The sequence below is a fragment of the Tetranychus urticae genome, chromosome 2 (assembly GCF_039701765.1).
Source record: "Tetranychus urticae isolate SD_2017Ah chromosome 2, NJAU_TeUrti_SD_1.0, whole genome shotgun sequence".
In the NCBI taxonomy this organism is placed as follows: Eukaryota; Metazoa; Arthropoda; class Arachnida; order Trombidiformes; family Tetranychidae; genus Tetranychus; species Tetranychus urticae.
The window spans coordinates 4,046,996-4,069,472 of NC_142959.1; the positions used below are offsets into that span (position 1 = coordinate 4,046,996).

The 22,477-nt window shown below is 31.1% G+C and overlaps 1 protein-coding gene across 2 annotated transcripts in view; it reads left to right on the forward strand.

The window, feature by feature from the left end:
• The first annotated feature begins 19,482 nt into the window (after window positions 1–19,482).
• Window positions 19,483–22,477, forward strand: part of LOC107363628 (teneurin-m-like) — a 55,773-nt gene continuing 52,778 nt past the window's right edge. The window contains exon 1 of one of the 2 annotated variants that reach the window (XM_015930880.3): window positions 19,483–21,105. In XM_015930880.3, the coding sequence (XP_015786366.2) occupies window positions 20,058–21,105 (1,048 nt within the window). In that variant the 5' untranslated portion in view covers window positions 19,483–20,057. The remainder of the gene's footprint in view (window positions 21,106–22,477) is intronic. The other variant, XM_015930879.3, reaches the window with a different exon arrangement.

The window sequence follows — 22,477 nt, forward strand, 5'->3', positions numbered from 1 at the left end:
AATATCAGGTCAATTCAAGGTTAACTATTTCAAGATGCTGAGTTTTTTATTTTAAATATTTGAATTGATAACTTCAGAATCAATGATAATGTTAGATAACTGAAACTTGGATAGGGAAGTTTGTTTATAAAGTTTTACAATTGCAAGCATTGGACAATATTGCCAGAATGGTTCAAGGTTGATTTAAGCCTCAAAAAACAACCTTTAAATGTCAGTCAGATTTAAAATTATCGAGTAATTCGAGTTACCTTATGGGTCTTGAATTCAGTTGAGCTAATGGTTTAAATCTGCTATCTATATAAATAATTGTCCGCGATTTATACTGAAAACAATAGTGATCAATGAAAACGACCGTTATGATTAAAAAACATTTAGATGAAGCATGGTTGTATTGAGTTAAACTTTTCAATTTGACATAATTTTATTTCATTTCATTATTCTGAGTATACAAATATTATTGTACGTAAGTTTAGGGATACAAAATGATAAGTTTAAAGAACTATCATTTTCCTGGACCGCTTCCAATTAGGGCATTAACTGCACCAGCTAAACCAGGTTTATCCTCACGCTGGATTCTTTGGTGTCCAACTATGACAATTAAAGCCAAATAAAATAGAGATGAGAAAGTTTTGAAGAGTTGCATTTTGTTTTTGTTATATTTTAAACGCAATATCAATAGGATTACTCGTAAAGTCACTTGTTAAACTCAATATATAAACTGATACTGTTTTCTTTCAGATTATTCCCTTTTATACTCAGCAAACCTTCTGCACCTTCATACAGTTTTGTTTGATTATTTGTCTAGACGACAGTTAAATTCGGAATTTTAAGATTCTTGTTTGGGTTCAAATGTATTCATCAAACAATAGTTGTGAATTTTTCTGAAAATCTTAATATTAAGTGCTGCTATAATATCAATGCTTATTAGGTTGATTAATCAGCTTTTTAAATAATTGACCTTACGATCTAGATCTCTTGTTTACTAGTGTTAATCACAAAATTACTTATCAAACAGATGTCCATCTATTTTCATTTAACTGCTATTTAAATTTGCAGGTTTTATACGGTATTTGCTATGTAGATCTTGAATTTTTGCATAAATTTTATCAAAATTTTTCCATAATCAATTGACTTGAAATTACACAAGTATTTACCTATAATTATCAGATTAATTTTGAATTATTTGCGCACTAATTACATTATAACATGAAAATTTTCAAGAAAAAAAATAGAATTGCAGGGGTTTTAGTTATTTTGATATGCCTTTTGCCACATATTAAAAATATCAAAGAATTCAGTCAATTTATGACAGCAGAGATTATTTATGCAAAGATTTCGGATAGTGAAATGAAACATGTGTAAATAAACTTGCTTGGTCCATTAATGAAACATAGATTATCGAATTTGATCCAGTAAAAAATGTCAGTTTTACAGTTGTACAGTATTGATGTAAAAATTATAAAGGTTATGTATGTAATATCAGGTCAATTCAAGGTTAACTATTTCAAGATGCTGAGTTTTTTATTTTAAATATTTGAATTGATAACTTCAGAATCAATGATAATGTTAGATAACTGAAACTTGGATAGGGAAGTTTGTTTATAAAGTTTTACAATTGCAAGCATTGGACAATATTGCCAGAATGGTTCAAGGTTGATTTAAGCCTCAAAAAACAACCTTTAAATGTCAGTCAGATTTAAAATTATCGAGTAATTCGAGTTACCTTATGGGTCTTGAATTCAGTTGAGCTAATGGTTTAAATCTGCTATCTATATAAATAATTGTCCGCGATTTATACTGAAAACAATAGTGATCAATGAAAACGACCGTTATGATTAAAAAACATTTAGATGAAGCATGGTTGTATTGAGTTAAACTTTTCAATTTGACATAATTTTATTTCATTTCATTATTCTGAGTATACAAATATTATTGTACGTAAGTTTAGGGATACAAAATGATAAGTTTAAAGAACTATCATTTTCCTGGACCGCTTCCAATTAGGGCATTAACTGCACCAGCTAAACCAGGTTTATCCTCACGCTGGATTCTTTGGTGTCCAACTATGACAATTAAAGCCAAATAAAATAGAGATGAGAAAGTTTTGAAGAGTTGCATTTTGTTTTTGTTATATTTTAAACGCAATATCAATAGGATTACTCGTAAAGTCACTTGTTAAACTCAATATATAAACTGATACTGTTTTCTTTCAGATTATTCCCTTTTATACTCAGCAAACCTTCTGCACCTTCATACAGTTTTGTTTGATTATTTGTCTAGACGACAGTTAAATTCGGAATTTTAAGATTCTTGTTTGGGTTCAAATGTATTCATCAAACAATAGTTGTGAATTTTTCTGAAAATCTTAATATTAAGTGCTGCTATAATATCAATGCTTATTAGGTTGATTAATCAGCTTTTTAAATAATTGACCTTACGATCTAGATCTCTTGTTTACTAGTGTTAATCACAAAATTACTTATCAAACAGATGTCCATCTATTTTCATTTAACTGCTATTTAAATTTGCAGGTTTTATACGGTATTTGCTATGTAGATCTTGAATTTTTGCATAAATTTTATCAAAATTTTTCCATAATCAATTGACTTGAAATTACACAAGTATTTACCTATAATTATCAGATTAATTTTGAATTATTTGCGCACTAATTACATTATAACATGAAAATTTTCAAGAAAAAAAATAGAATTGCAGGGGTTTTAGTTATTTTGATATGCCTTTTGCCACATATTAAAAATATCAAAGAATTCAGTCAATTTATGACAGCAGAGATTATTTATGCAAAGATTTCGGATAGTGAAATGAAACATGTGTAAATAAACTTGCTTGGTCCATTAATGAAACATAGATTATCGAATTTGATCCAGTAAAAAATGTCAGTTTTACAGTTGTACAGTATTGATGTAAAAATTATAAAGGTTATGTATGTAATATCAGGTCAATTCAAGGTTAACTATTTCAAGATGCTGAGTTTTTTATTTTAAATATTTGAATTGATAACTTCAGAATCAATGATAATGTTAGATAACTGAAACTTGGATAGGGAAGTTTGTTTATAAAGTTTTACAATTGCAAGCATTGGACAATATTGCCAGAATGGTTCAAGGTTGATTTAAGCCTCAAAAAACAACCTTTAAATGTCAGTCAGATTTAAAATTATCGAGTAATTCGAGTTACCTTATGGGTCTTGAATTCAGTTGAGCTAATGGTTTAAATCTGCTATCTATATAAATAATTGTCCGCGATTTATACTGAAAACAATAGTGATCAATGAAAACGACCGTTATGATTAAAAAACATTTAGATGAAGCATGGTTGTATTGAGTTAAACTTTTCAATTTGACATAATTTTATTTCATTTCATTATTCTGAGTATACAAATATTATTGTACGTAAGTTTAGGGATACAAAATGATAAGTTTAAAGAACTATCATTTTCCTGGACCGCTTCCAATTAGGGCATTAACTGCACCAGCTAAACCAGGTTTATCCTCACGCTGGATTCTTTGGTGTCCAACTATGACAATTAAAGCCAAATAAAATAGAGATGAGAAAGTTTTGAAGAGTTGCATTTTGTTTTTGTTATATTTTAAACGCAATATCAATAGGATTACTCGTAAAGTCACTTGTTAAACTCAATATATAAACTGATACTGTTTTCTTTCAGATTATTCCCTTTTATACTCAGCAAACCTTCTGCACCTTCATACAGTTTTGTTTGATTATTTGTCTAGACGACAGTTAAATTCGGAATTTTAAGATTCTTGTTTGGGTTCAAATGTATTCATCAAACAATAGTTGTGAATTTTTCTGAAAATCTTAATATTAAGTGCTGCTATAATATCAATGCTTATTAGGTTGATTAATCAGCTTTTTAAATAATTGACCTTACGATCTAGATCTCTTGTTTACTAGTGTTAATCACAAAATTACTTATCAAACAGATGTCCATCTATTTTCATTTAACTGCTATTTAAATTTGCAGGTTTTATACGGTATTTGCTATGTAGATCTTGAATTTTTGCATAAATTTTATCAAAATTTTTCCATAATCAATTGACTTGAAATTACACAAGTATTTACCTATAATTATCAGATTAATTTTGAATTATTTGCGCACTAATTACATTATAACATGAAAATTTTCAAGAAAAAAAATAGAATTGCAGGGGTTTTAGTTATTTTGATATGCCTTTTGCCACATATTAAAAATATCAAAGAATTCAGTCAATTTATGACAGCAGAGATTATTTATGCAAAGATTTCGGATAGTGAAATGAAACATGTGTAAATAAACTTGCTTGGTCCATTAATGAAACATAGATTATCGAATTTGATCCAGTAAAAAATGTCAGTTTTACAGTTGTACAGTATTGATGTAAAAATTATAAAGGTTATGTATGTAATATCAGGTCAATTCAAGGTTAACTATTTCAAGATGCTGAGTTTTTTATTTTAAATATTTGAATTGATAACTTCAGAATCAATGATAATGTTAGATAACTGAAACTTGGATAGGGAAGTTTGTTTATAAAGTTTTACAATTGCAAGCATTGGACAATATTGCCAGAATGGTTCAAGGTTGATTTAAGCCTCAAAAAACAACCTTTAAATGTCAGTCAGATTTAAAATTATCGAGTAATTCGAGTTACCTTATGGGTCTTGAATTCAGTTGAGCTAATGGTTTAAATCTGCTATCTATATAAATAATTGTCCGCGATTTATACTGAAAACAATAGTGATCAATGAAAACGACCGTTATGATTAAAAAACATTTAGATGAAGCATGGTTGTATTGAGTTAAACTTTTCAATTTGACATAATTTTATTTCATTTCATTATTCTGAGTATACAAATATTATTGTACGTAAGTTTAGGGATACAAAATGATAAGTTTAAAGAACTATCATTTTCCTGGACCGCTTCCAATTAGGGCATTAACTGCACCAGCTAAACCAGGTTTATCCTCACGCTGGATTCTTTGGTGTCCAACTATGACAATTAAAGCCAAATAAAATAGAGATGAGAAAGTTTTGAAGAGTTGCATTTTGTTTTTGTTATATTTTAAACGCAATATCAATAGGATTACTCGTAAAGTCACTTGTTAAACTCAATATATAAACTGATACTGTTTTCTTTCAGATTATTCCCTTTTATACTCAGCAAACCTTCTGCACCTTCATACAGTTTTGTTTGATTATTTGTCTAGACGACAGTTAAATTCGGAATTTTAAGATTCTTGTTTGGGTTCAAATGTATTCATCAAACAATAGTTGTGAATTTTTCTGAAAATCTTAATATTAAGTGCTGCTATAATATCAATGCTTATTAGGTTGATTAATCAGCTTTTTAAATAATTGACCTTACGATCTAGATCTCTTGTTTACTAGTGTTAATCACAAAATTACTTATCAAACAGATGTCCATCTATTTTCATTTAACTGCTATTTAAATTTGCAGGTTTTATACGGTATTTGCTATGTAGATCTTGAATTTTTGCATAAATTTTATCAAAATTTTTCCATAATCAATTGACTTGAAATTACACAAGTATTTACCTATAATTATCAGATTAATTTTGAATTATTTGCGCACTAATTACATTATAACATGAAAATTTTCAAGAAAAAAAATAGAATTGCAGGGGTTTTAGTTATTTTGATATGCCTTTTGCCACATATTAAAAATATCAAAGAATTCAGACAATTTATGACAGCAGAGATTATTTATGCAAAGATTTCGGATAGTGAAATGAAACATGTGTAAATAAACTTGCTTGGTCCATTAATGAAACATAGATTATCGAATTTGATCCAGTAAAAAATGTCAGTTTTACAGTTGTACAGTATTGATGTAAAAATTATAAAGGTTATGTATGTAATATCAGGTCAATTCAAGGTTAACTATTTCAAGATGCTGAGTTTTTTATTTTAAATATTTGAATTGATAACTTCAGAATCAATGATAATGTTAGATAACTGAAACTTGGATAGGGAAGTTTGTTTATAAAGTTTTACAATTGCAAGCATTGGACAATATTGCCAGAATGGTTCAAGGTTGATTTAAGCCTCAAAAAACAACCTTTAAATGTCAGTCAGATTTAAAATTATCGAGTAATTCGAGTTACCTTATGGGTCTTGAATTCAGTTGAGCTAATGGTTTAAATCTGCTATCTATATAAATAATTGTCCGCGATTTATACTGAAAACAATAGTGATCAATGAAAACGACCGTTATGATTAAAAAACATTTAGATGAAGCATGGTTGTATTGAGTTAAACTTTTCAATTTGACATAATTTTATTTCATTTCATTATTCTGAGTATACAAATATTATTGTACGTAAGTTTAGGGATACAAAATGATAAGTTTAAAGAACTATCATTTTCCTGGACCGCTTCCAATTAGGGCATTAACTGCACCAGCTAAACCAGGTTTATCCTCACGCTGGATTCTTTGGTGTCCAACTATGACAATTAAAGCCAAATAAAATAGAGATGAGAAAGTTTTGAAGAGTTGCATTTTGTTTTTGTTATATTTTAAACGCAATATCAATAGGATTACTCGTAAAGTCACTTGTTAAACTCAATATATAAACTGATACTGTTTTCTTTCAGATTATTCCCTTTTATACTCAGCAAACCTTCTGCACCTTCATACAGTTTTGTTTGATTATTTGTCTAGACGACAGTTAAATTCGGAATTTTAAGATTCTTGTTTGGGTTCAAATGTATTCATCAAACAATAGTTGTGAATTTTTCTGAAAATCTTAATATTAAGTGCTGCTATAATATCAATGCTTATTAGGTTGATTAATCAGCTTTTTAAATAATTGACCTTACGATCTAGATCTCTTGTTTACTAGTGTTAATCACAAAATTACTTATCAAACAGATGTCCATCTATTTTCATTTAACTGCTATTTAAATTTGCAGGTTTTATACGGTATTTGCTATGTAGATCTTGAATTTTTGCATAAATTTTATCAAAATTTTTCCATAATCAATTGACTTGAAATTACACAAGTATTTACCTATAATTATCAGATTAATTTTGAATTATTTGCGCACTAATTACATTATAACATGAAAATTTTCAAGAAAAAAAATAGAATTGCAGGGGTTTTAGTTATTTTGATATGCCTTTTGCCACATATTAAAAATATCAAAGAATTCAGTCAATTTATGACAGCAGAGATTATTTATGCAAAGATTTCGGATAGTGAAATGAAACATGTGTAAATAAACTTGCTTGGTCCATTAATGAAACATAGATTATCGAATTTGATCCAGTAAAAAATGTCAGTTTTACAGTTGTACAGTATTGATGTAAAAATTATAAAGGTTATGTATGTAATATCAGGTCAATTCAAGGTTAACTATTTCAAGATGCTGAGTTTTTTATTTTAAATATTTGAATTGATAACTTCAGAATCAATGATAATGTTAGATAACTGAAACTTGGATAGGGAAGTTTGTTTATAAAGTTTTACAATTGCAAGCATTGGACAATATTGCCAGAATGGTTCAAGGTTGATTTAAGCCTCAAAAAACAACCTTTAAATGTCAGTCAGATTTAAAATTATCGAGTAATTCGAGTTACCTTATGGGTCTTGAATTCAGTTGAGCTAATGGTTTAAATCTGCTATCTATATAAATAATTGTCCGCGATTTATACTGAAAACAATAGTGATCAATGAAAACGACCGTTATGATTAAAAAACATTTAGATGAAGCATGGTTGTATTGAGTTAAACTTTTCAATTTGACATAATTTTATTTCATTTCATTATTCTGAGTATACAAATATTATTGTACGTAAGTTTAGGGATACAAAATGATAAGTTTAAAGAACTATCATTTTCCTGGACCGCTTCCAATTAGGGCATTAACTGCACCAGCTAAACCAGGTTTATCCTCACGCTGGATTCTTTGGTGTCCAACTATGACAATTAAAGCCAAATAAAATAGAGATGAGAAAGTTTTGAAGAGTTGCATTTTGTTTTTGTTATATTTTAAACGCAATATCAATAGGATTACTCGTAAAGTCACTTGTTAAACTCAATATATAAACTGATACTGTTTTCTTTCAGATTATTCCCTTTTATACTCAGCAAACCTTCTGCACCTTCATACAGTTTTGTTTGATTATTTGTCTAGACGACAGTTAAATTCGGAATTTTAAGATTCTTGTTTGGGTTCAAATGTATTCATCAAACAATAGTTGTGAATTTTTCTGAAAATCTTAATATTAAGTGCTGCTATAATATCAATGCTTATTAGGTTGATTAATCAGCTTTTTAAATAATTGACCTTACGATCTAGATCTCTTGTTTACTAGTGTTAATCACAAAATTACTTATCAAACAGATGTCCATCTATTTTCATTTAACTGCTATTTAAATTTGCAGGTTTTATACGGTATTTGCTATGTAGATCTTGAATTTTTGCATAAATTTTATCAAAATTTTTCCATAATCAATTGACTTGAAATTACACAAGTATTTACCTATAATTATCAGATTAATTTTGAATTATTTGCGCACTAATTACATTATAACATGAAAATTTTCAAGAAAAAAAATAGAATTGCAGGGGTTTTAGTTATTTTGATATGCCTTTTGCCACATATTAAAAATATCAAAGAATTCAGTCAATTTATGACAGCAGAGATTATTTATGCAAAGATTTCGGATAGTGAAATGAAACATGTGTAAATAAACTTGCTTGGTCCATTAATGAAACATAGATTATCGAATTTGATCCAGTAAAAAATGTCAGTTTTACAGTTGTACAGTATTGATGTAAAAATTATAAAGGTTATGTATGTAATATCAGGTCAATTCAAGGTTAACTATTTCAAGATGCTGAGTTTTTTATTTTAAATATTTGAATTGATAACTTCAGAATCAATGATAATGTTAGATAACTGAAACTTGGATAGGGAAGTTTGTTTATAAAGTTTTAGAATTGCAAGCATTGGACAATATTGCCAGAATGGTTCAAGGTTGATTTAAGCCTCAAAAAACAACCTTTAAATGTCAGTCAGATTTAAAATTATCGAGTAATTCGAGTTACCTTATGGGTCTTGAATTCAGTTGAGCTAATGGTTTAAATCTGCTATCTATATAAATAATTGTCCGCGATTTATACTGAAAACAATAGTGATCAATGAAAACGACCGTTATGATTAAAAAACATTTAGATGAAGCATGGTTGTATTGAGTTAAACTTTTCAATTTGACATAATTTTATTTCATTTCATTATTCTGAGTATACAAATATTATTGTACGTAAGTTTAGGGATACAAAATGATAAGTTTAAAGAACTATCATTTTCCTGGACCGCTTCCAATTAGGGCATTAACTGCACCAGCTAAACCAGGTTTATCCTCACGCTGGATTCTTTGGTGTCCAACTATGACAATTAAAGCCAAATAAAATAGAGATGAGAAAGTTTTGAAGAGTTGCATTTTGTTTTTGTTATATTTTAAACGCAATATCAATAGGATTACTCGTAAAGTCACTTGTTAAACTCAATATATAAACTGATACTGTTTTCTTTCAGATTATTCCCTTTTATACTCAGCAAACCTTCTGCACCTTCATACAGTTTTGTTTGATTATTTGTCTAGACGACAGTTAAATTCGGAATTTTAAGATTCTTGTTTGGGTTCAAATGTATTCATCAAACAATAGTGAATTTTTCTGAAAATCTTAATATTAAGTGCTGCTATAATATCAATGCTTATTAGGTTGATTAATCAGCTTTTTAAATAATTGACCTTACGATCTAGATCTCTTGTTTACTAGTGTTAATCACAAAATTACTTATCAAACAGATGTCCATCTATTTTCATTTAACTGCTATTTAAGTTTGCAGGTTTTATACGGTATTTGCTATGTAGATCTTGAATTTTTGCATAAATTTTATCAAAATTTTTCCATAATCAATTGACTTGAAATTACACAAGTATTTACCTATAATTATCAGATTAATTTTGAATTATTTGCGCACTAATTACATTATAACATGAAAATTTTCAAGAAAAAAAATAGAATTGCAGGGGTTTTAGTTATTTTGATATGCCTTTTGCCACATATTAAAAATATCAAAGAATTCAGTCAATTTATGACAGCAGAGATTATTTATGCAAAGATTTCGGATTTTAGTTATTTTGATATGCATTTGGTTGGCTTTTTTGACCTCTATGTGTATCATGAAGTGCATTTTCATCTTCGACAAAAAATAAACAAGATTTTTGTGATCCTCACTGCCAAATCTATTCTCAAAAAAGAGTTAAAAGGATAAAAAATTGAAAAAAATGAAAGACCCTTCCGTTACAACAAATCAATGAATTGTCCACGATTTGGAGACGCAATTGAATTTATCGCTTAGCGAAATTTTGAATAACATTTTGATGGGTTTCAATAGATATTTTTTCAGTTTCTATTATCAATTTTTCTTTAATTCGATTCACTGTTTGGTCTAGATTTTTTGACTTGAGCGTAAAGATGGCCCCAAAGATAAAAATCTGACGGATTCAAATCTGGTTAACTTGCAGGCCACTCAATACTAGCTCTTCTATCAATAATTCTTTCCCCGAAATATACTCGCAAAAGCTCCAAAGTCATATTGGCACAATTCGGTGTTGAACCGTCTTGCTCGAAACAGAATGAAATGATAAAAATGATTATAAATGAAAACAGGTCATTTTTTAAATAATAAGTCCATAATGAAATAAATGAAATAGTCCATGTTAAAAGCTATAGATTAGATAAAAAATAATGACTGTGGGCACTACCAATCGCGAGATATAGAGGTTCAAAGTTCTCAGGCCAATGCCAAAATCAAGAGAACTGTTGATAAATTGAAGAAGCTTTCGATCGATGATATGAACCGACAGTTTTTATCGACAAATAATAAATTGCAAATCTCTAGCTATTATGGTCACAGTATAGCGGAGGTTTAATCGAAGTGATCTGTAATCACAGAAACAGAGAATTTGATTTTTCAAAATGATTACATTTTCTGTTTAGCCATCAAAAGTTACCTCAGAAAAAAAAGTTCCATGAAAAATCTTGTCACATAATTGAAAAAAAGGCGATCAAAGTATGCACTTTGACCTCGATTTTCTCGAAAACTGTCGATCGGAGAAAATTTTTATTGCCACAAATGGACTCAGTTTTTATGAGCCACAAAACTTACAAGGTCCAAACTCTTAACTCGAAAGTCAGACTTTTATCACCACTCCTTCAATCTTGAGGTCAGTCAATCTTTCATTGTGCGTCTTGTTTAAAAATTCAAGTAAACTGGTTCCATTGAAACGAAAAACGTGTCTACGCTCCTGCCGTTTCACGCGAGTTATCGACAGGGTTCTTAAACTGAAAGTCTTTCTTTAAGCTTTCTTCGGCAATAGCGACTGTGGTTGAAACAGAGAAAGATAAAGTGAGAACCATATTGAGAAAGCACGGTTTCAAACCATTCAAGCCAATCGCACTCCAGAAATTGTAGAACAATTTTTAATGCCACTAATGCACTCAGTTTTTATGGGCCTACAAACTTACAAAGTCCTAACTCTTAACTCGAAAGTCAGACTTTTTACCCCCACTCCTTTATCCCTTATCGGTTCAATAACAAGAGCACAACTGTCAGATTGATTCTGGATGATCAATTCATGGTTCAAATCATTAGCTGTAGCAAAAATTCTGACTTTTTGTGAATAAATAATGAAAACAGATGAAAAATTTAACAAAAGATGAAAAAGGACAATTAAGGCCGAAACAAGAAGAAATTTTCGACTCAGGTGAAAGAGAAAAGCTCTGAAGAGTTCTGACTCCAGAAGGTTGCACAACTTGCTTTCACTACAAGTTTTATGGTTGCATTATGGATCCACATCCCAGTCCTTAAACTAGTTCACTTTATCAATTACACAGCTGTTTAAGACCTCAGAGAGATAGTTTATATGTAATATAGCTAAAGTATATAATACTTACTAAATATGACTGAATAACAATTACCATTTTTACACACATTTCAAGTCTAAAAATAGTGATGTTGCAATATGTGACCTGAACGCCCATTAGACAATAGATTTACTAGCCTTGCAACTGTTAGAGTGCGTTAATTTTGCATTTATTATTTTAAATTATAAATCTATCATTTGAAAAAGGATGAAATTTTTACTCAACAAAGCTTGCATAAACTTTTATTACAACTTTTGTTCCTTCTCATCTGCTGACATCTTTCATCATCATTATTGACTAACATGTAAGTTTTAAATGTTAGACTTCTACTGCATCGCGTTTAAAGTAAACGGATTCTGTCACAGCAAAAAAAGAAAGTGGTCCAATGAATTGAAAAACAGTTAAATTCATGATTCCAAGAAAAATCTGATTTTAGTAGCTTTTAATTCATTTATAGGGTTGCCGTTAACTTGGGTATTTTGCATGATTTATACTTGCAATATTTATAAAAGCATTGCATTGAAAGCGAATCTTAAAGAATTAGAAAGAAATTGTTTTCAGTTGACGTAAATATAATCATATTTATTGAAAAAATGTAAATAAAATTATTAACATTTAAAGCAATTAAGCCTGGTAATTAGCTCTTTCCATTAGCAGAAGCATTCAGTCGTTTTTAGGTTACATCAGGGTTTTAGCCCATTTGTACCATTTTGGTACAAAAGTCCTCTAGTTTTGATATTTATCTTCATAGCTACATTCTGTAAAGCATTGTTTTTCGAACCTTTTTTCGGAATCACCTTCTTATTCAAAAGACCGTCGACAGTCAGAACATTGCCCTGGACATCTGAAATGTCTGTATCATTTCTTGTATACACTCGGTTTGGTTATTTGCAGCAGTAACAGTCTTATGTAAAATTGTGTTATCATTACCGTCGCTTGAAATAACCGCACTATCAGTCACTTTATTGACCACCCCAAGCACAGTTTGCACATCAGATTCTGCTGAGGTGGAACTAAACATGGAAATGCCAGCGAACAGCAGAAGCGATAGAAAAGAAGTGCACAATTTCATTTCAACTGATTACACTTTTTTCACTGAATTTTTCGATTTAAGTCGAAAGTCGGATGGGTTGACAGTCAATTGATATACCGTAACAATGGCTTTTTATACAAACTTCATTAGTCATGAACCAAACTGTATCATTAGATTTACAAGAAACTAATGCGATCATGGCTGATCGCAAGTTTCTTTTGACCACCCATGCTAACTGTCTTTTCACGGTAATGTCCACCACCCAATCTAACACATTCGCCAAATCAACTAAATCAAACACCACTTTTTGTCCACCACTTTCATTAACCACTTTAGAGTGGCTTTTTTGCATTACATTTACAAACACTTTTTCTTATAAGATTATCCACCACCCAAATCCACCAAATTTTTGACCACTTTTTGAGATATGATGACGATTAATAGTGGACATGCTAGATGGTGTAAAAGTGGTCAAGATGGTGCAATGGTGACAATTTTGTTGAGAAAAGTCTTTTTGTTGATGTTGTTTTGGTTGATTTGGTGGATGTGTTGGATTGAGTGGTAGACAGTATGGTGAAAAAAGCCTTTCTTTACTCTTTACTCAAATGACAAATTTTTACATAAAATCCTGGTCCAACAATGAAACATCAACCCGAATAACAAAAAAGTTTTTCCCCCTCTCTCAATGTTATTGGATACGGATTCTACATTTTTTCCCCCATTCTCTATTTTCATGAATTTCTCAGAGGTTATGAGATTCTGAGGTTAGGTTTTCTATTTTTCGTCGTTGTAGTTGAATCAGGGCTTTCAGACTGTGTAATTTTTTTTCTTGGAACCCGCTCCGTTCAGCCACAATCTTGACGCAAAAATTTGATACTTTGACTTTATATATTGTATAGATTTGTGATTAGTTGTTCTCTTGCTAGGCGCAAGTAAATTCAGAGAGAACGAGTTTATTTTGTATAATGGCTGTTCAATATGTTAAAATAAAGTTTGAACTTCGGTGATAGTTTACAAATGCTAATTCTAGTTTTACCATGTTCTCAATCTCTTTCTCAATTATCTCAGCACATGTAACTGATAGAAAACTTTTCATACGTTTAATCAATTGTATCAAATATAATCTACAATGAATTGCAATATAAAGATGCAATAGGCTATGGTTTGGCCTGCAAGAGACCCGAAAGTTACGCACTTTGACCTTAAAAATCTCGAAAACTGTTGATCTCAGAGAAAAATACATAAAATTTTTGTGATCTTCATAGTTGCATTAGCTCTCAAAAAAAAGTTGAGATCTTAACTAGCAAAGACAAAAAAGTGAAGATTTTTGGAGACCCTCCTTTCATAAAATCATTATCGATAACTTGATTTTCAGTTGAACTCTGGGTTTTCAATAGGTTTTTGCAAATGTTTAGTTGATGTTAAATCATGACAAAAGGCGGTTCGTGCTAGTTTTTAGTAGTTCCGACTACTCCAGTAGGTACTCCAAAAGGTCAACTGAACTATCGTATAATCCTTCAGTGAGTATTTCAGATGGCTGGTTCGTATGGAAGAAAATCGTCACCAATCGCGAAGGAAAATGCTACTCATTTATTGTCAACTAGCGAGAATCAATTGATCGATCGGCATTCAAATTTGAAAACAAATAAGTCAATACAGATTAATGCAACTTATTGATTTGCAATTTTAAGATCAAGGATATTCTAAATTATTTGAATTAGACATGATAATTAATTGTACTCTATTCTAAACTTTAAGATTGCAACATTCATATGTAATTTTCCAAAGCACCTCATTTCAATGGTGATAGCATCAATAATTAGCAAACTAATTGCATCCTAATGAGTTTTGATATTGCTCAGCATGATTGCCATTTATAAATTTTCAATGAGTAAACAACTTAATCTGAAAAAAATCATAAAATATTGAACTTTTAACTTGAAATTCATTTTAAACTACATTTAATTAATTTAAACTTGTCTAGAGTCATCAATAAATCCACTGGGCAACATTATTATTGTTGGGAATTGACACAATTCAAAGCCAATTTACAATTAAAATTCGCCCTTGAATTGAATAACTTACAGGCAATCTTGAGTTTTGAATTACATGTATGTCGAAATTGATTCAACTTACATTTTGATTTTGATCAATTAATGTCCATGATGCTGTTGAAAACAAACACTTGAAACAATTGAGCATCGTTATTGCACATTTTCTTCACTTCACATTCATGAATCGATCAATGCACATCAATATAAGTAATAAAGGAAATAATTAATTATTGATAAGTTAAAATCTCATTTTTAAGCAACTTCTTATTTTATTAATTAGTTGATTGTTTACTATTGCCCGCTGTGTTTTCATTATGAAAGTAATTCGAAGAACTAGATTTATCAGGCAATTATCACTGAAATACAATTTAAAAGAAAGATTCAGCGGTTCTGCTACTCATTTATCGATGTTGCCTTTTCTTGAAAACAACATAAATAATTTTTCCTTAAAAACAGTTGATCTTTTGAAGAGCATATATTTTAAATTTTATTAACATGTTTTTCGTACGTTTTTTACGATTTTTGAGTTTTGAATTCTGCAAAATTGCAGTGCGGTTACAAAAAAAGGTCATACCAAGAGCTAAACACAATCACACGGAGATTGTATTGAAATTGGTTCGGTTTGTGATTGGAGTTCACTGGAGTGATGTTGATGATGCTATAGCAGTCAAATATTTAAAGCAACTGGAATCGATATGCACTACATACAATATATTACCAATTCAATTTTCACGAGATCCAAAAGCAACACAGTCAAAGTTGACTAAAACAAAATCCATCCTTTATTCAAGTTTAATGGCCGTTAATATCATCCACTTGATATTGTTGAGTAGCTTCGATCTACCCGTTGAATGGCATCATCTTCTTGGTGACTTTTTCCACGGTCATCCGAATGGTCGTTTCTTTTGGCTCTTCTTTTTGAACGGATCTATTTTTGGGGAAGCATTAAGACGCGTTTGGATATATCTGGCTAAGGATGGTCACTCAACATCTTTCAAGTTTGAATTGATATATTCAAAGGGATTCAAGAGTCAACTTTTATGCATGGATCAATTCTATTGCCGAAAATTGCGTTTTTTCGTCACGAATTTAGCAATTTTTTGGGTTAGGATAATATTTTGTGCTACAATTAGTTTCGCACCAATTTTAATCTTCATTTTTCATTCAGTGTCTCAATTACCGCAAACATTGGAACAGTATATTTTCAGTGGCTTTTGGCTCATCATCACATATCTTGGATTCGTTTGGGTCATGACCAATGCGATATTAATTGGTAGTTTAATTACAATTAAATTGTGTTACTTTTACTTTAAAGTTGCTCATGTAGCCCGAACTGTACAGAATCTTGCACTGAAAAGATTACAATCAAATAACGCCAGCTATTTGCTTGATTACAAAGCTACTGTTCGTGAGATTATTCGATATCAGAATGAAATCGAGCAAATAAATGTTGGTATTAGAAACTTATTCATTGTCGCTTATCTCGGAATTTCTTTTGTTGACAATTTCGGAATTTATGCTGCCGTTTTTGTTCATATTGATCGCGGACTCATGGACTTTTTCATTGTGAACATTGCTGTGATTGGCTTTGTAGTAATTGGAGTTTGCTCATACACCAATGGAGTCATGTTGGCAAAGGTATAAAAGGATTTTCAATGTTTCCATTCAATAATAATGTTTGTATTTTAACTACTTTTAGATGCACTCTTGCTGCAAGAATCTGAGGAAAGCAACAAGGCATTTACAATTAAATGTGCAAGTCTTCATAAAGGTAGTATTTGGTTTCTTGGTAAAAGATGAAAATTTAATAAACTGAATTTAATGATTTCAAGGTAACTGATTTAGAAGATCGACTTTCTAGAACAGATATTGCATTTACTATCGGTAAAATTTTGGATGCGACTACTCGAGTTTTTGTGATAGTAAGTATCAACTTATTTCTTTAGATCATTCGAAGTAAATTTACCTTTGAACTATTATATTTTCAGTATTTGATTGAAAACATTTGCCTCATTATGATGTTTAAAGTCAACTTCCGCAATTGAAAATTCTTAGCAACGATGCTTGATTGGAATCGACTTCGACAAAGGAGGGTAGAGGTGATGCTAAGTTATCGAAAATGGTAGTTCAAAAACAGGCCGTTTGCTGCCACTAGCAGTCCTTTCAATATCAAAGTTGAAAACAAATATCTTTAATGCAACTTTCACTGTTTCTATTGTCATGTTTAAAGCAGCTTTTTGTGTAGATAAAGCAAATAATTAGCTTAAATGGTTGATCTGGTACTCAATCAATCTACTCTGCATATTCGCATTTGATCTTTATAAACAGACTTATTATCCATTCAACTCATTTGAACTTTCAAACATTTAATTATCTTTGAAACAACCCGGGTTTTCGAAACAGCCTTTACTTTACATTCAATAATAACTTATTTATTTTGGCTTCATTTTCATTTTGACAGCAACAATTTCAACCAATAACTTTTAACAGCTTAAGTGCTTTTTCGTAAAATGACCTAGACAACAAGGCTCTTTGGTTTCGGAAACTTTCCTCTATGATCGTAATGATCTTCTTTCAGAGGTTAGATACCCTGATTCAACTTCAATCAAGTATGGCTATGATGATTCTGGTCGATCACAACCTGTCCGGGTAACACCAAGACAAAACGAACATCGAACAAATTTAATTATTTTACTTGGATTTTACAAGTTACCATATTTCCCACCAGGCCATGCTCATAACTCTGTTCACACACTTTATTCGATGAAAATTTGAAACCGTTGATGGAAATACCTCCTGATAGAGTATCCAGAGTAGTTTACATTTACAATGAAAAGTCCAAGTTGAGTGAAATGTTCATTGCTAATTAGCTGGAATCCGAGCTAATTAAGTCAAGACTCGATGGTATTATGCTGGACGAGAAAAGATCAAAAAGTGATGTTGACTGTGAAGATGAAGGAGTGATCAAAGAGCAAAGTTGACCTGTCGATTCAAAACAGGAAACATTCCTGTTTGAACTGGAATTGTTCAAGAAAGCAAGAAGAAAGCTGAACTAGGATTTGTAGCCTGATCTGATAAACTATTGCACTTTAGCTGGCTGAATCAACCCGAAAAATGTTTCAAATGTACCAAGTTGATTAATTCAAGCTCATTATCAACTTGAAGGTGGAATTCAACAAGATACAACAATGTAAAGAGGAACATTAAAGTCCATCACACCAATTACTACTGTTGAAAGTCAATGAGTAGAGTTTATTATTTTCATTGGAATACATTTTATTCAACAAATCATAAACTTTGCAATAACTAAGGTGTTTCAATGCTCGATAAATGTTGGCCAATTTACTTTCGACCATTATCGAATAGCAAAAAAAAAGAGTAAAAACATGGACAATTATTCCGTCATAGTGATAGATCCCTGTCGTGATTTAGCAAAAATTGAACCAGAAGGGAATTGTTATTAAATGATCCGATGAATTGAGGGCAAAGCGTACAACCAATTTTAACCTTTATTCCTACACTTGCATCATCTATTTTTATAGCTCACCCACTCTTGTTCATGTTAAGGTAAATTTTATGCGCTCTTGTTTCAACTCTATATATTGTCTTCTCAACAATTTAATAAATGCAGACAAAATTCATCTGAATTGCTCCACTGGATTGGATTCCTTCATCAATTGATTTCTCTTGTTTTCACCATTTTTTCCTCTTCTCATTTTCCTGTTTCTCTCTCAACTGTATTAATGTTTATATAGTTTGGCACTTTTGTAGGCGAGAAGAGTAAATCAAGGAGAAGCGTGAAAATAAATTGTTTACCCTCATCAGTTTCAATTCTGTTCACTGGTCAATCTCGTTCATTTTATGTTTCGACAATTCCAGTCCATTAGTGAACAAAGAAAACTTTTAGTTCGAACAAAGCAAAAATTTCTTCAAATCATTCGTGTTTTATGATTGATGAAAATGGCGATCATGATATAAAATAATCTGATTAAACTCTGTAAGAATTTTGCCAATTAAATCAACAAAAATAACCATTCCTAGAATAGATAATGTGAATCAAATTTTTTTAAGGTTATAAAGTTTATTGAGCATCTCCAAGTCTCAACATCTTTCAACTTTTCATTGATTTTTTCGCTTCTCTTTCCTTTCTTTCCAACTTTTGGGTCAACAGCATCAGCAAGGAAGATAATGGAGTGAAGATGATGATGAATGTGAACCACGGCGAATCCAGGGTAACCATGGATTTTTCCAACAAAATTTATTCTCTCTTGATGAATAAAGGTTCTTATAACAGTGAGGTTTGTTGATTCTGTCAAGAAAATAGCTCACATTTTGCTTCTCCTTCTTTCTTCTTCTTCTTCCACAATCATCTTTCTCTTTCTTTTTTTCACCATTTCTCATTTAGTCTCTGGTTTCTACTCGTGAATACATCTTTCTATCTTTTCTTTCTTTTTTTCTATTCAAATATTGCAAACTAAATGTTTCACGTTGGTAAATAGTATTCGGCATTTTGCTGTTTTTTAAGAGCTTCTTCAAATTATCAGTATTTATCAATGAATTATATCAACACTCATTTTCTGTGGATAACATTTGCAACAATATCAACATTACAAACCAACAATCATTTCAAATCACTGCCTAAATTGTGAATATCATCAAGAGAAGAAAAAAGTTGAAGAAAATAATTCATTTCATTTTTTTATATATTATCGTGTCAATCTCAACTCCCAGCAACATTGAAGTTATCAACGGAAAAAAAGTTATCGATTATTGGTTGTACATTACCTTTTCAACTTTCGCCATATCAACGAGAATCTGATTTACTCTTTTTCCTCAATCTCTTTTGTTTACACTTTTATTTTCAAATGAATTTTTCTATTCTCATGATAATTTTAAATTAAAGTGCACAAAATTTTTTGCTCTTCTTCTCAATTTCAAGTGATTTTCCTCTATGAATAGTGTAAAAAGTTTTTCGACTTCAATATGATTGGATCATCTGGACGTTTAGACGGTGAACCTGACTCGAGTCGTGTCTATTATGGTTCATTTCGTCGACGTGAATCGGCTCCACCGGCCTCAGTTTCAAATACACTAATGAATCGACCAAGAGGTCACCATCATCCTCACCATGGAGGTTCCCTCATTTCCAATGCTGGTAAATACACTTCGATTCCACATCATGGTCGAACCGGTATCACACCGATGAACCAAGATGATCGCGGCTCCTCGTCTGACAATGATTCAGATGATGGATCAATAACAACCGACTCGGAAAAGGATTTAAATGCTCTCCACTCGGGTCGAACTCTTCAAGGTTCAAGTCTAATAGATCCAAGGCCAAGGTCAACAGGTTCTTATAAACGAGTGCTACGAATATATGGTTTATCGGGTCAACCAGGGAATGAGGGAAACAATAAAATGGTAACTTCTACTTTGGGTGGACAACCCAAAAGTCATTTACATGAAGATGATGTTTCAACGACTCTTGGTCGACTGGGTCGATCAATGGACGATCATCATCGAGGTTTACCTGCAAGTGGTTCAGGAGGAAGTTCAGTACCAGAGGCACCACCTCCTTACCATCAAATTACCAATCTATATGGATCTCAGCGAATCTCTGGTGGACAAAATAATTTAAATGTAAATTCATCTTCTTCGGCTCACTCACCGGGCAACATTTATCAAGAACTGGCTGCTCAAAACTCAACAACCGGTCCATTGGTTCCCCTTCCCAATCATGTTCATCCGTCTCAACACTTAGAGTCTAGTGATGCTCCACCTCAGGTACTTCGGCCAAACCATGGAACAAACTCTATCTTTTCCTCTGCTGGACATCACGGTTATCCAGGTCAAGAGCAACACTCTTCTGCAGCCTCTTCAGCCCTTGCAGCACTCAGAGTTTCCCGGTTCAATCTCAACTGGAGTAAAGGTTGTTCCTCATCAGAAAGACAACCCTGTTTGTGGCGCATGGCTACACTACTATTAGTCCTTTTATGCCTTACCTTGCTCTCGATAGTTGCTTATAAACAAGGTAAGATTAATAAATCATTATTCATTCCAAGAAGAAGAAGAAGAAAGTAATTTCAGTATGAAAACTGTTTCTTCTTCTTCCCTTGACTCTTCACCCTTCATCATCACATCATAATCATTATCATCCTTCTTGTTTCAAAGTCATCATTATTCAACATTCCGCAACATTTTCTGTTCAACCAGCAAAATCAAATTATTCTGATTAGCCCATCTCAATGATAATCTGTCATGAAAAAATATTGCACCAAACGTATAATTCTGATTAATTCATCAACAACTTTTTTTCCCTTCTATTCAAATTTTCTGATGACTTATTACTTTCTTTTCACCAAATCTCATTCCATCGGAAAAGGTTGATTAATTAATTTAATCTCATTCAGTTCAACCTGTAAATGGTTGTTAATTGCCTTTCCTTGGGCAAAAATGATAACAATTGTTACCAAAATTTAATCAGTTTTCCATGTCATGAGTAATTTGATAGTTTTTTTCCATAGTTTGTAAGGTCACAGGGTGAACATGGAGAAGAGAGTAATGATTAGTAAAGGAAAAAAAGATGATGGAAGAAGAAGAAAGGAGGAGTTGAAGATGATGAGAAGAGAGATTCACCAATTCTGTCACAAGCAAGGTTACACTTTAATTAACAAAAGAAGCAGCGACTTAGATGAAACCAGAAAAATGTGTCTTTTCCAGAATAATCATCATCATCATCATCATGAGATCAACATTATCACTCAAATGTCATCATTTGATTTGTTCTTGTTAGGCCTCATCATTATCAATGAGATATTTCATCTTCTCTTTCAGACTTCATTTCTTCTTCTTTTCTTTTTTTTTCTTCCATTCTTTTCATTTTATTCATCATGAAGAAAAATGTTTTCCTTTTTAGATCAAAATTTCAAAAACAAAATTTGCTGAATCTCAAATAACAGGCAAAGAAGAAAACTCTTCATTTCTCACACTTTTCATCTTCTTTTCTTTTCTCCACTTTCTTTTCCTCTCTGTTCATCTATTTAAGTTTCCCTTCATAACTCACCAAACCATAGACAATTATACAATTGGACTCACCAAATTGAATTCAATTCAACCAGAGATTCAACTTTTCTCAATTTAACAACCATTTATTAAATCTTCTTCTTCTTCTTCTTTACTCATTCAACTCTTGTTAACCATTTTGTTGTCAAAAACATGAAACTAATTAGAGTTGCAATTCTTAGCATTTCTGTTCACTGAAATGAACCATTCATTCACTGAATACTAATAAACATTTTGAATTCATCAGCATTTCAAGCAGATTCCAAATAGAGTCAAAATTAGTTTCACATTAGACAGAAAACTAAAAAAAATGTTATTTCCAAATCTTGCCAATAGAAAGA